Source organism: Convolutriloba macropyga, chromosome 7 (genome assembly GCF_964194025.1).
Source record: "Convolutriloba macropyga chromosome 7, txConMacr16.3, whole genome shotgun sequence".
In the NCBI taxonomy this organism is placed as follows: Eukaryota; Metazoa; Xenacoelomorpha; order Acoela; family Convolutidae; genus Convolutriloba; species Convolutriloba macropyga.
Genome location: NC_134474.1, coordinates 42,774,022 through 42,789,344, shown reverse-complemented (window position 1 = coordinate 42,789,344; position 15,323 = coordinate 42,774,022). Strand labels below are relative to the sequence as shown.

Genomic DNA, 15,323 nt, shown 5'->3' with positions numbered 1-15,323 from the left:
TTCTTTACTCTTTGATATCGACTTTGATACATTCGGGAAGCTTTCGGTTTGAACAAATCGAAACAGTATTTGTTCTGCGTTATGGATTTTGTCTGAGTTGAGGGATCCCCTCTGCTTCGTCTTGAACCTCATGCTGTAGGTAATGAAATTTCTAATTCTGTTGAAGCTACTGTATTGTGTCCAGTCAAATAGTTGGTCTAGTTCAGTTTCTGTGGCTACAGTACTGGTAGCTTGCTCAGATTCAGCTTCGTTCACTTGGCACCACGGCTTCTGCCACTTTTCTTCATCTGCTTGGAGCCATGCCGGCCCGTTTAACCATCCGGACTCCTTGAGGCCTCCGATGGACATCCCTCTTGTGCCGATATCTAGTGGGTTTTCGATGCCTTTGACATGTCTCCATTGATCCATGGAAAAGTTTTCCAGTATTTCTGCTGCCCTGTTGGCAACGAACACTTGTTGTTTTTTGTGAGCTGACTGTTACCACTGTAAAACTGTAGATGAATCCATCCAATGATAGATTTTGTCACATTTTACATCATGTTCCCTCATAATCTGCCTCCTGAGACAAACTCCGTAGACTGCGGCTTGAAGTTCTAACTTCGGAATTGTCGTGAGTCTGATAGGTGCTACACGGCATTTTTCTATCACATAGATGATTTTCAACGTTGCTTCGTCTTGCAGATATGCTACGATGCACATCGCTTCTTCTGACTTAACTTTGAAAATGTGTACTTTCAAGTTTGTACATCAGTTTTCAAAATAAATTCGATTAATCGACATCGTCCTTATTTCTCTCAACTCAGAGCACCAATCACTGAATAGTTGTGAGTGTTTGGCTGACAACTCTTTGTTCCATGCTCGTCCCATTGCTGCCCAGATGCTTTTGAAAAGAAACCGCATTCGTATGGTGAAGGGTGAACATATACCAAGTGGGTCGAACACTGCTGAGACAAAGGATAGGACAATTCTCTGAGTTATTTTTGCTGGAACTTCTTGCTCAGTTCCACGACAGACTATGAGATTGTCTGTGTCTACATTCCAGTTCAGTCCAAGCATCGAGGATGATTGCGGTTCGGCCTCGAAAGTTTTCACAACTTTGATCTGTCTGCCTCTGGGATTTGTGACTTGACTTCATCGTCACTCGTTATCCATTTCGTCAAATTGAATCCACCTTTGCTAAGGATCTTTGTGACCTTCTGGTAGATTTCAATCGCTTCTTGGGTTGTTCTGACAGACCTGAGAAAGTCGTCTGTGTAGAAGTTTCGCTGGACTGCTTTGACAAGATTTTCCTCATCTTTCGCGTTATCTTTCGCCACTTGATGCAAAGCGTATTTTGCACACGTTGGCGAGTCCTTCGGCCCAAAGACGTGTCGTGCATGCAAGTGGTCTTCTATTTTTTGCTCTGGATCTTCTCGCCAGAGAAATCGTAAGCATCGGTGGTCATCGCTTGGAACAGCAACTTGAAGAAACATCGCTTCTATGTCGGCTGAAAGTGCTATTTGGTGTTCTCGGAAGCAAAAAATAATTCCGATCAGACTCTGCAACAGGTCTGGTTCAGATAGAGGTTTGTTTTTGAGGTCTACACCTTAATACTTTGCTTCTGCGTTGCACATTCTTCTGAACTTTTCTAGTTTGTGAGGGTTTATGACAGGATGATGTTGCAAGTACCACTGAAGATTGTCTCTGGTTTCGTTCAGTTCAACTTGTTGGACTTTGCGGACATAACCAGCTTTGACATCAGTGTCAATGGTTTCCTGATAAGACTTTCACAACATATCATCTTTCTGTAGGCGTCGTTCTAGGGACCATAGTTGCCCCACAGCAGAGTAGAAGTTATTTGGTAACTTCACTTCCTCCTCTCGCCACAGAAGTCCTACTTCGTATCTTTCACCGGTGAATCGAGTTGTTTGCTCCAATGTCTTGATTGCTCGTTGCTCCTCTTTTGAATGTCCGTTGACATCACAATTTGAGGCATAGGAATCGATGTCCATTTACTCAACTGGTTTGCTAGTCTTTCATCTGATACTGAGGTTGCTGTTGTAGCAAGAGTTGCTGCTTGCTTCGCTGGTAGGGGACCACTTAAGGCCCATCCTATTTTCGGTTTCACTGCCCATGGTGCAATTTTGTCGTCTGACTTCTTGAATTCTAATGGGTGATGGATGTCGTAGCAGTCTTGTCCAAGAATTACTTGAACTTCGTTTAGATTGTAGCTCTGATTCGGGAAGTTCTTCAGTTGTGGCTTGCGATCTTTCAACCCTTGCAGATCTACAATCTGGTCACCCAACTTCAGTTTCTCGTGAACATAGATTTGCACTGTCGCCAATGGTCGAGACTTCTCATGCGCTGAAACAGCTATCGGCACTATTTCCGTCTTGACATCTTGTGATCCGTGGATTGCTGCTACTGACAAAGGCGCTTGTCGGCCTTGCAGCTGCAGTGTAGATACGATTGACTTGTCCACGAATGAGATTGAGGATCCTGTAATACACATTGCCAGCACGCTCAAGTTTATATCCCCATTCACCAGTTTTATACGCACTACAGGGAGTCCTCCTTGTATGATCATTGTTGTCGTTGCCGTCGGAGCATCTGAGGCAGCTGTTGTAGCCTCCTCCTTTGAGAAGTCGCTGTGCAGAAGCTTGTTGTGTCGTCGTCCACAATTGGGTACACTGCAATTTCTGCTTTTGCAATCCAATGAACGATGACCAGGTCTCAGGCAATTGAAACACAGTCTGAACTTCTGCACATGTTCTCGTCGCTTGTTCAGCTTCATTGATTTAATTTTCTCACAACCCCAATTGGCGTGCTGTCGATATTTGAACGGATATTCTGAACTTTTTGGTTCGGTAGATTCATCAGCATTGGATGCAAAAGCACTTGTTTTTGGCTTTTCGCGACTTTGAAAACACGTCTTCATGTATGAAAGCAGTTGATTCTAACCAGTTTTTGAAAGCAATCAAGTTTGCTGCTAGTAGTCGATGATCCTGTAGATGTCGTAGCCAGTGCTCTTTAAACTGAGGAGAAAGTTTTCTGGTTGCTGAACGCAGAACTCCTTCGGACTCCAGATCATGCTGAAACCCGAGTCGAGTCAAAACGTTAACTGTGTTTGTGACTACGTTTGAAAATCGAACAATGCTACTGGAGTCATCGTGTCTAACTGGAGGACGTGTGTATGTCTTCCTGAGTTGAGATACAACATTGACCCTCGGTCGGACAAACTTTTTGCAGAGAATGTCCCAGGCTTGATAATATGCCTGTGAGCTGAAACCAAGTCCAGAAATTGCAGCTTTTGCCTGACCAGTGAGGCTAATCTTCAGATACTGCATCTTCTTAGTATCGCTCAGCCGCTTTTGATGCACAATGACATCGAAAAATTTTGCCTACTCGAGACACTCCAATGAGTCTCCTGAGAATTCCGTTAGCTTGAGTTTTGGTACCCTCTTGGGTCACCACTCGGTTGATAAATTACTTGTGGGGTAGCTTGGCTCACTGTTGTTTGGTTTTGGCTTTCCAGCAATCTGTTGCGATAGTTGTTCCTGGGGCTCTGGCTTCTCTGCCTGTTTTGGAAACCTGACGGTCCTTGATGCTGGAACGTCGTCTAGGGCAAAGATGTCTATGTTTCTGTTACCCTAATTGATTTTAGGATTTCTGGTTTCTTGAGAATACTCGAATCTTGCAGTTACGTTGAGAAAAGTCCTGCATCCGGTTGGAACAGTGGAGTAGTTTTCGGATAGGCGCTGAAAATTTGTCACCTCTGTCCTGTGTGAGGAGGAGGGTCTTAGGAGGGTCGATCGCAACAATGGGAGATAGTGGTCGACTAGGGCTAGAATGTTGGGCTATTGAAATTGCCCAGCCAGCAGTTCTTTCTAGATCCAACACTTTCTAAGTGGTCTACCTGTGACCCAGATGCTCATGAGCTTCCTTTTGTCAGTTCAATTTCCATGCGCCTTTGTTCTTCGTCGGCTTCAGCTTACTTTCTTTCGTTTTCGAGCTCTCGTACATGTTGTCGCAAACGTAGCTCGTCTTCTTGTTGTTGCAATTCTTCTTTTCGCCGCGAAGTTCTGCTTCTTCACGCTCTTTCTCTAACTCTAACTACCGCTTTTGCGGTCGTTGCTCTTTTTCTTTCTGGGCTCTTAGGTTTTCGAGCTCCATTTCGTCGATCTGTCGCCTTCTCGATGAGTTGGCAAAACTGGGTTGTTTTCTGCTTCCTTGTGTTACAGAATGCCTTGAAGAGACCTCGACGTTCTCCTCAATATTTTCTATCATTCCATTTCCTGTATCACTTACAGTTTCATTTGGTTCTTTGCCAACAGCCGATTTGGATGACACTAATGATGTTTGGTTTCCACAATCCTTGCTCTGCTGCTTGATCAGGTCTCGATAGTGACTCCTAATATTGCTGAAATCCACAAGCTCTCAGCAGCGATATTCTTGCTTTATCTTTTGAATCGATTCTGCGTAGATTTTATCTAGATTTTCTACTAACCGTTCCACCTGATTACACAATGTCTGTTTTTCGGAGTCGCTTGAGATTTCTGTTTTCAACTTCTTCTCCAAATTTGTTAGTTCACTGACAATTGGGGCAGCAGTTTTCACTGATTTTCGAAATACGTCTTTCCAATGACTGAGAAATTCTGTGCGGAACATTTCTATGTCTCGAAGAAATGGTACTTTGTCAACTACCCATCTCAAATCTTTGCTCTTTTCTTCTATCATACGCTTGGTCTCAGAGTCGAAAGCTTCTAAATACTTTGGCTTCAATAGTAACCTTTGCTGCTTTCTGTTGGCTTCTAAATTGTCGTACGTCTCTAAGAAGCCACGATATGCACTTTCGGCAGTCATTGTTTTGTTTTGTGTCAGTTAGCCTTCTAGCTCGGTGACACGTCTGGAGAACAATTTAAGTAGGTCAGCTTGCTCTTTCTCTAGTGTCTTCAGTTGACCACTCGTCTTTCAATCAACTTTTTTCCAGTGTCTACGGGGATTTTTGCTGGCCATCGTAGAGGTTTCGTTCTGGTCCACCAAATTGAATCAAAGATTAGTTGCTGTTCTTGTTGTTTTTGATGTCCTAGTCGGCGGACCAAATGTTTCGACTGCTCAAAAATCTCAGCTGAACCGATATATCACAGCCTGGTTCTCGAGTTTCACGCCGGCCTGGTTTTTCACAGTGTTCGATTGATTTGTTTGATTGAAGTTAAGAAAATCCTAAATGATAATCTATGTTCAATCTCGTGCTGAAGTTTGTAAGGCTTCAACCAGTGTTAGTAATGTTGCTAACTTCTCGTTAAGTAAGCTCAACTAACCTAAAACTCGCAAGATCTTAAGATCTAGCAAAACGTTACAAAAGGACTAAAATTTTTAAACAATCAAATTTTAGTCAATCTGAGAGCCAACTGCTCTGTATAACAGTTTCTAATGGTTCTAAATACAATTCGGTTTCACTAAGCAAACAATTGGGTTAAAGTAAATAATAAAATATTTATCCATTATAACATCATTGCTACTTGTTTCTAATTAGTTAATCAAGAAAATGATTTAGGTCATTGTTTACATAGTAAATGTCAAATTATTGCAATATTTACATTTATTGACATAAGCAGGGATGGTTATTACGTGGCTCTAAATGCCTCGAATGTACGGTATTGGACATTTAATGATCATCTAAAGTATAATAAAATAAACAACTTAAGAAATTTAACAATGAATGACAAAATATCAAAAAATGCCAATTTTGCACCATATAAGTGCTAATAACTACACTTGTGGGTCTGATGCAATAACGTTTGCTGTGTCCATGAGTAGTTTAGAGGTAACCCTAACCATGTGCCATAGCCTCGGCTTGCTCGGGTTTTGCCTTCCAAAAATCGGGTGGGGGGAGGGGTGTACAGATTTTCGTTCCCAACTTGTAAAAATTTTCAGTTTTGACCATTTTTGAGTTTTGACGAATTCTAAGTTTTTTCAGTTTCAAACATTATTTCCGGCTGTCTGATGGCTTTTGTAGCTGATTTAAAGTGGCGCCAAGCGCTGTTTTAACGCTGTGTCATTCATTTACGTTTCAAACCAGATTTTGTGTAGCTTTGGTAAGGATGACATCACTGACGAAAATTTCGATTCAGAACTTTAGAATATATATAGTAGTAGATGATTTTTGTCTTCAGTTCACATACATTTTTTTTCTTATGTGTTTTTTTGGTTACCTGCTGTACCCTCTAAGTCGCCCGAGTTACTATGGTCAAACTGTTTTCTTACAATTCAAAGAATTTGAATGGTATTGGTGTGCTGTCTTTTTTAAGATCTCTCCACGCTTTCTTCGGCCTTTTCACCTCAGTGAGAAGTCAAATAAGGACGGTTATTTTGGTCACACTGAAATAGTAAACGGAGCCAAAAATCCAGCAAGTTTGAGACGTGACATTTTTTAAAATACCTTTTAAGTGGAGTGAGAAACTGGTGTTTGAACAATTTATCGATTTTTGAGATGGTTTTTCGGGCGCGTCAATTTGTCTTTTGTTTTCGGAGTTTTCTCTACGTAAGTGCTTTTATGAAGGCACACATGTGTTTTAGTTGAGCCTCTTTGCCTCTGCTTGAATTCAATAAGGGCCAGCGAAATTTTTTTATGACTTTGCCACTGTTTGTTGTCATAAAATATTAGTGAGCTTTGGTCCCTTTGTTTAAAAAAATATAAAGTGTCTTATCACTTAGTATGTTGTGATTGGATGTTACTGAGGCAATAAAAGACTTAATTAATGGCTTGAATTGATAGCTAGTGGTTTCCATGACTTTGACACTACTTTTTCTCAACAACTTGAGAAATTGAAAATGTACTTTTAGATGTCTTATCATTTAATCTAATACGGGACAGGTCGCTGATGCTGCCAATCTAGTGCTTTCTATTACTTTGACACTAATTTTTTCCAATGATAATTATCATTTTTTTTAGTTTTGCGAGATTTTTTTCCAATTTGTCGTCTGAACTTTTAGCCTCATCATTGACAAGTCTCATTGGTTGCTTATAAAAAGCTTCAATTAAAGCTAGTCAAAGTTATTTCAGTTCATATATATTGCTTTTTGACAGATACGCTTGTTCGTTTTTTTAAAAATCTAGTTTTTTTAGTTTTGCTAGTATTTGTTGTACCTATTGATGTCTTACGACTTTATCTCATTGATGACAGGTCTCAACAGTGTCATTGTGGACTCAATTGATTAATGTAATTGACTCTTTCGGTAGCTGTTGCGTTCTGTATCTTTCATTTTAAGTGTTTTCAAAAACTTTCAGCAAGCTTTATTGCGATGTTTGGTTATTTTTGTTTTATCATTTAATATTATTAGTGAGAGGACTCATTGACATTTAATGACAAGTTGCTAATGAGAAATAGAGGAATACAGTTGGCAGTTTGTGTTCATAGCATTAGTTTTTTTTATGTTGATCCTGTCTTTTCAAAAAAAATTTGAATTTTTAGTCATGCTTGTTTTTGTTGTTCTTATATTGTTTTATCTCTTTTTCTCAATACTATCAGGTCTCATCTTCATTTTAAGGCAGATTAAATGGTTGTCAGGTCATAAACTAATGCAATTTGTTGAATTGTGTTTCAGGACTTGTCCTGCTATGTTTTTTGGTTTAAGAAAGTCGGTTCCAATTAAAGACAGATTATGACCGAATAAAAATGTTTGATTTCAAAATCGAAATAGTAGAATGATGACGGTATGATCAAAGCTGAAGTCTTGGGGTTAATAGGCATAGATACCCTACGTCTAATTGTTTTTTTAGATACAATTAGTAGTTACACCATTCGGCTGGGTAATGTATGCTTTTTTGTTGCTCAAAAAATCATTAGTTAAGCAACGAGAAGGAAAAAAAGGCAGAAAGAATGCGGATTTGAGATATTCTTTCTCAAATTCAGAAAAAATGCAGAAAAATTTTGGATTTGAGATGTTCCTTCAAAAACAAAACAATACGTTCGCGTATTTTTACTTAGGGTGTGAAAATACAGATTGCTAGGAAAGAAAGCAGTATTCCAGCTGATGCAACAAAGATAGTTTAATTATTTATTTTAAAGATAGTGTTTTAAATATAGAGCATTAAAATATACATAACAAAAACTACTCCAGAAAAATTTTCTAAACCAATTTTTTGGCTCATAAATGGGCTATTCCCAGATAATTATCTATATGATCGTAAAAAACAACAAAGTGAAAAATAGGATGTAGTTTAAAACTATTGTTGAGACCAACAGAAAATCAATGACCCAATTTTTGTCGTTCAGCTCTCAGATAGACATATTTTTCTTTGCAATGGCAGGTTGTTGTTTAATTGTCATAAAATGAACATTAGGTTACAAAAAACGAAAGCATTTGTAGTATGAGAAGAAGAAAATTTATTTACTCATTCTTTTCAAATATTTATTCTTTTAAATGAAAGTAATAAATTGCATTAGAAAAAACGGAACTCTATTACAAGTTTGCAGGAAATAAAACAAATGTTGTGTTCCCTTATTTATCAAACGTTATCGATTTTTGATTTGTTATTCATCGCAGTGTGAAAGTAGTAAAACTGGCTGCTAATTTTTATAAGTGATTCACGCAATTTAGAATTTGTGGGCTTCTTTCTATTTCGTTCATTATTTGATAGTGCGAGCGTCAACTGATTGTTTTGTGGCCACAATAGTTTGCAACCAAAAAAGATTTAAAAAACAGAGGCCCAAAAAAGAGAGGGCTGATCGATTCATCATAATACTGATATCTGTTCCTCGTTAAATTTTTTTTGAATTCCATTAGAATTCCTTACAATTATTTTCTGTGAGTTTGTTTTTATGTTTCACAGTAATTCATTATTAGCGTCCAAGTTGAAGAATATAAAAGCTGAATTTCTTTTATTTTGCAAGCAAAAAAAACACAACAGAAAAAACCACTATTACTATTTTGGCATTGATATTTCATGTAATTGTTTTCAAAACTTTTATCCAACATGCACTCTTCAATTATAAGCAAATCAGTTGAAACAACTCATTAGATACAATTAGTAGTTACACCATTCGGCTTGGTAAAGTATGCTTTTTTTGTTGCTCAAAAAATCATTAGTTAAGCAACGAGAAGGAAAAAAAGGCAGAAAGAATGCGGATTTGAGATATTCCTTCTCAAATTCAGAAAAAATGCAGAAAAAATTTGGATTTGAGATGTTCCTTCAAAAAAAACAATGCGTTGGCGTAATTTTTCTTAAGGTATGAAAATACAGATTGCTAGGAAAGACAGCAGTATTCCAGCTGATGCAACAAAGATAGTTTAAGTATTTATTTTAAAGATAGTGTTTTAAATGTAGTGCATTGAAATATACATAACAAAGCTACTCCAGAAAAATTTTCTAAACCAATTTTTTGGCTGATAAATGGGCTATTCCTAGATAATTATCTATATGATCGTAAAAAACAACAAAGTGAGAAATAGGATGTAGTTTAAAACTATTTTTGAGTCCAAAAGAAAATCAATGACCCAATTTTCGTCGTTTAGCTCTCAGATAGAAATATTTTTCTTTGCAATTGCAGGTTGTTGTATAATTGGCACAAATTGAACATTAGGTTACAAAAAACAAAAGCATTTGCAGTATGAGAAGAAGAAAATTTATTTACTCATTCTTTTCAAATAATTATTCTTTTAAATGAAAGTCATAAATTGCATTAGAAAAATTGAAACTATTACAAATTTGTAGGAAATAAAACAAATGTTGGTTTCATTTATTTATCAAACGTTATCAATTTTTGATTTGTTATTCATCGCAGTGTGAAAGTAGTAAAACTGGCTGCTAATTTTGATAAGTGAGTCACGCAATTTAGAATTTGTGGGCTTCTTTTCATTTTGTTCATTATTTGATAGTGCGAGCGTCAATTGATTGTTTTGTGGCCACAATAGTTTGCAACCAAAAAAGATTTAAAAAACAGAGACGCAAAAAAGAGAGGGCTGATCCATTCATCATAATACTGATATCTGTTCCGCGTTAAATTTTTTCTTGAATTCCATTAGAATTCCTTACATTTATTTTCTGTGAGTTTGTTTTTATGTTTCACAATAATTCATTATTAGCGTCCAAGTTGAAGAATCAAAAAGCTGAATTTCTTTTATTTGGTAAGCAGAAAAAACACAACAGAAAAAACCACTTTTACTATTTTGGCATTGATATTTCATGTAATTGTTTTCAAAACTTTTATCTAACATGCACTCTTCAATTAAAAGTCAGTTGAAACAACTCATGGGAGTTTATCAACTGATTGTTGCTATGAACCCATGAAGTTTTCGTTTTCTTGTTATATTTGAAGGAGAAGTTTCATGTATAGATTTATAAAAATTGTTGATTTTCTCTGTTTGTTTTTTTAAATTAATGCTGAAATATATTGCGAGAAGAGTTGATTTTAAGTATAAGAAACAAAAAATTTTTCTTGACGTCATATTCAAAGAAAACAGATAAAAACAAACTTTTCTTTTTCAAAATAGGAAAATATTCACATTGACATCCGATCCAACAGAATCCGGTTAAAAACCACATGTTGAAATGGTATAAAATCAGTAGACAAAATAAATGTTAGACACTTTTCATTATTGTTTGAGTTTAATTTTATTGGTTCTTTGTTCGTATGTATATATTATTTAGCTTTCCTAAGGTCGGTTTAATATCACATCGATCCTTGATCATCTTTACTAAATTTTTACACTTTTTGTCTTGGAGTCTTGGCGGACGCAATTACTTGTAAGAAGAACGATCCACTGCCCGTGTGGAAGTTGTCACAGTACAACGGTGATCCACTGCAGTTGCACGAATGGTTCGGACAATTTAAAAGCGCCATAGACGCACAGTCCCTGACTGATGATGTCAAGGCAACATTCTTAAAAACTCTTGTAACTGGAAAAGCTAAGACCACCATCGCTGAGTTCGCATACTGTGGTGTAATGTATAAGGACGCACTTAAGACACTTGAACGTAAATTTGGCCATCAACAGGCAATAGTCAGTGCACACTTAGACAAACTCAGCTCTTTTCCTCCATTAAAGATGCACAATAGTGATCACATCATAAACTACTCTGCAACAATTTCAAGTCTTGTTGGGGTCTTTAAATCACTTTCATATGACTCAGACCTTAAGAGCGCCTCACTTCTTAACAGGGCTGTGCAAAAGTTGCCGCCCAATCTGAAAGTCTTGGTCACTCTTCACGGTGAAGAAATATTGGGTTAAGCCAACACTCCTTGACTTCAACGATTGGTTGAAGGAGAAGGCGGAGGCACATGATTTAATGAAGCAAACTTCATCAAAGGCAAGAACTGAGGATAACACCAACTCAGTAGTCAAGACCAAAGTTGCCTCAAGAACTTTTGCTGCTAATACGCAAACTAAGGGCACTCAAAAACAAGCCTCAACATCGGCAACGCCTGCAACATCTCGCTGCATTGTGCGTAAAGATAATCACCGCATCTGTGAGTGTCGGGTATTCAAAGAAAAATCTCCCACTCAGCGAGCAAAGGTAGTGGCGGAAGCAAAACTGTGCTTTTCTTGCTTGAGAGAAAAGCATATGTTCAGGCAGTGCCCAAATCCTAGCAAATGCAGGAAGGACTGTTGCAGCAGCTCCCACAATACACTTCTTCATGGAGCTGAGTGGGTTTATCCAACAAAATCCCCTTCAAACAACAATAGTAATTCTAATGCTGGCGCAAATCAAAGTAAACTTTCTAGTGTCCAATCATCGAGTAAGACCCCTACTTTGTCATCTGTGAGTAATGTGAAAGGCCTCCTTGAGGTGACTGAATTACAGTTGAAGAGCTCTTCTTGTAAAGATACCACAGCTTTAGTTTTGTGCGATACCGCTTGCAGTAACTCTTGGGTGTCCAATGATCTTGCAAATAGACTTGGTTTGCACGGTACAGCATTGAAACTAACAGTCAAGGGTATAAATACCGAGGAGGTTGTAGACACTTAGTCAGTTGAACTAATTGTAACACCACGCGACAACCAAGCACTTGAACCATTTAAAGTAAGCCCTTACGTAAAGGAAGATTTGAATGTAGGCGCCGATGTCATCAAGAATAAAGCACTTCAGGAAACATACCAGCACCTAGCAGTTCTAGACCCAGTTACATATTGCTATGGAAACATCGAGATGATACTTGGACAGGATGTGTATCATGCCATCCGCCCGTTAGAGTACTTCGCTGCCGACGAGAAGTGCTCGCCCTTCGCTGTTCGCTTACCCATAGGTTGGGTTCTAAGCGGCCCTCTACCGTCGTCTTTGGGTTTAGTCTCGACTTGTTTTAAAGCAAATATGGAGCAGGATTTTGAACTCGGTAGTCAAGTAAAATCTTGGTAAAACATGGAGTCGTACGGCGCATTTAAGCAAGTAGACCCACGATCCACCTCGGAGGCGCGTGCGCATGATATTCTTGAAAACACCACCGTGCAAAAAAGAAACAGGTACGATGTAGGAATGCTATGGGCTGAAGACAACATCGAACTGCCCAACAATTATTTCTCAGCGCTGGTTCAATTAAAATCTTTGGAAAAGCGGCTAACGAAAGATCAGATTTTAAGGGAAAAGTACTCAAATACCATCAAAGAGGAATTAGACAAGGGCTACGTTGTAAGGGTCAAAGATGCTCATAAGGTGGAAAGTCGCTCGGAACGAGAGTGGTACCTAGCACACCATCCGATTGTTAACCCGAACAAGCCGGGCAAGGTGCGCGGGGCACTAACGGAGCAGCTAAATTCCACGGCGCATCTCTTAACAAGTCATTACTAACCGGACCTGACCTACTGCAAAACCTAATCTATGTACTCCTACGGTTCAGAAAACATCCATTTGCCGTATCCGCCGACATCGAGGGAAGGTTCCTCCAAGTTGGAGTGTTACCATGTGATCAGCCATCATTGCGCTTTTTGAAGCAAGAGGACCCCACATCAAATGTTGTGGTACACCGGTATGCACGCCACATCTCTGGGGCAAAAGATTCGCCCACCTGCGCCAACTACGCACTTCAACGCACGGCAATAGACAATGCTAAGCAGTACTCAGAAGCTGCGAAAGCCGTCCTTGAGAACTTCTAAATGGACGATTACTTAGACTCAGTGGAATCCCCCGAGAGGGCCCTCATTAGGTCGAAGGAATTGGTACATCTTCTCCATCTAGGTGGGTTCAAGCTTACTAAGTTTGTAAGCAATGTACCAGATCTGGCTGACCGAATTGATGGGTCTGCTCAATCCACTGAACCGAAGGTCATCGTTTCATCCAAGAAGGAATCAATGCACGTGCTTGGGCTTAATTGGGATCACAACAACGATACTCTGTTTGTGAGTAGGGGTAAACGATACTCTGGTTTGAGTAGGGGTACTAACAGCACCATTACGAAAAGTTTAACGCAGCGCTTGGTCTTAAGTCTTGTGTCAAAGGTCTACGACTCAATTGGTCTTGTCGCACTGTTTACTGTTGGTGCTCGGTTAATATTGAAGGACATTTGGCGTGTCAATGGAGAAAGTTGGGATGACGAGTTACCTAAAGACACAGTTGACAGATTCCTTGCCTGGTGGGTTGAACTGCCGCGGTTAGCTGCGATCACTATACCAAGAAGTTACTTTTTAGGACTATTCCAACATCTTGAACTCCACATGTTTGGTGATAGCTCGCAAGACGTATTTAGTGCAGTAGATTTTCTTAGAGCTCAAGTAACTTGCACTTCCGGGGAGATTAGAACAGAGCTGGCGTTTGTCCTGGGCAAGGCCCGTGTAGCACTTATGAAGGTAATGACGTTTCCTAAGTTGGAATTACAAGCCGCTCTCCTCGCTGCCTGTTTAAAAAGGGAAATCTGTCGAGCATTAACGGTTGTTGTGGATAAAGTATTTATGTGGACAGATAGTACCATCGTATTGCAGTGGATAAACTCAACAAACAAACGCAAACAAACACCCCATTTTCATTGCAAATCTTGTTAGTGAAATCCTGGAGAACACCAGCGTTGACCAATGGAACCACATCGCCACTGTGACCACGCGTGCCAGCATCTGCCGATAATCCGGCAGATGCTGGCACGCGTGGTATGTCTGCTGAAGTTTTGCAATCAAGTAGCTGGGTGAGAGGTCCTGACTTCTTGAGAACTAAGCAATTCCCTTTTGTAACAAATACTGACGTCGTTGATAACATCAAACTCGGAGTTGTAACCAAGGAACAAGATGATGACTCCATCTCATCTTTAGCCGCATCCGTAACCAAGCACCCTAAGGAACAAAGCACTAAAATAATCCAGTTTGATAAGTTCAGTTCTTAACAAAAACTCCTACGTGTCACAGAATATGTGCTCTGTGTTTTACCATCTCATGAAAGTTACCAAACCAGACGGCAGCATAGCAGACCCTGTTGAGCTTGACGAAACCGAGCGTCATCTCCAGTACCTGGTTCAAGGAGACTCCTTTAATACTGAAAGAAAGGATCTTCTTGACAACAAATCCGTTAAGAAGAACAGCCGCATTGCTCAGTTTACTCCGTTTATTGGGCCTCATGGTCTCATCCGTTCTTCTGGTCAACTCCGACGGCTAGTACAAATTGACTTTGAAACTAAGCATCCTATCGTGCTGGATGCGCGTCATACTTTTTTTAAACTGTTCCTGCGGCATACTCACTTGAAGAACCATCATCAGGGCATCGATTAATTGCGGTCAAAGGTACAGGAATGTTATGCCATCCTTAAAACTTCGTTCCACACTGCGTTCCTTCAAATCAAACTGTGTCTTGTGTAGAAAGTTCCGTGCAGCAACCATTCAACCTATCATGGCAGAACTCCCAAATGAGAGACTCGCATACCAGTCTCCTCCCTTTACCAACACCGGGGATTACTACCTCGGCCCATTCTACGTCACAGTTTGTCGGACTACCGAGAAGAGGTGGGGATTTCTCTTCACTTGTCTTACTACTCGTGCTGTCCAAGTTGAAGTCGTCCCGTCCATGGACACTAATTCCTGTGTAATGGGAGTGGAGCGGTTCGTCTCCCGTCGGGGTACTCCTGCTATGATTTGGTCGGATAATGGTACGAACTTCATTGCAGCGGAGAAAGAACTCCGTGAATGTATGGAAAAATGGAATATGCTTAACATTGCCGCCGAACGTGCACATAAGGGCATAATGTGGAGGTTCAATCCACCCAGTGCGCCACACCAAAGTGGCATCTGGGAGAGGTTATTTCGTAGTTTTAAAAGAGTACTGTACACTATCCTCGGTACGCGTCGCCTCACAGATGAGGTGTTGAACACTAATTTTTGTCTGGTCGAATGCGCACTACACTCACGTCCCATAACGCCTGTAAGCG

General features: G+C 39.6%; 2 protein-coding genes across 3 annotated transcripts in view; both read right to left on the bottom strand.

The window, feature by feature from the left end:
* The window catches only part of LOC142342880 (cyclin-dependent kinase 1-like), a 418,971-nt gene that overhangs the window by 146,874 nt on the left and 256,774 nt on the right, over positions 1-15,323 (bottom strand). The window lies entirely within an intron of this gene.
* On the bottom strand, positions 1,089-1,472 carry LOC142343039 (uncharacterized). The gene has a single exon (XM_075394726.1). It carries the CDS (start codon positions 1,470-1,472, stop codon positions 1,089-1,091), a length of 384 nt encoding a protein of 127 aa, XP_075250841.1.

Excerpts from the sequence above, each read along its gene's own strand:
- LOC142343039 (XM_075394726.1), bottom strand. The coding sequence starts at position 1,472 with ATGTTTCTTCAAGTTGCTGTTCCAAGCGATGACCACCGATGCTTACGA.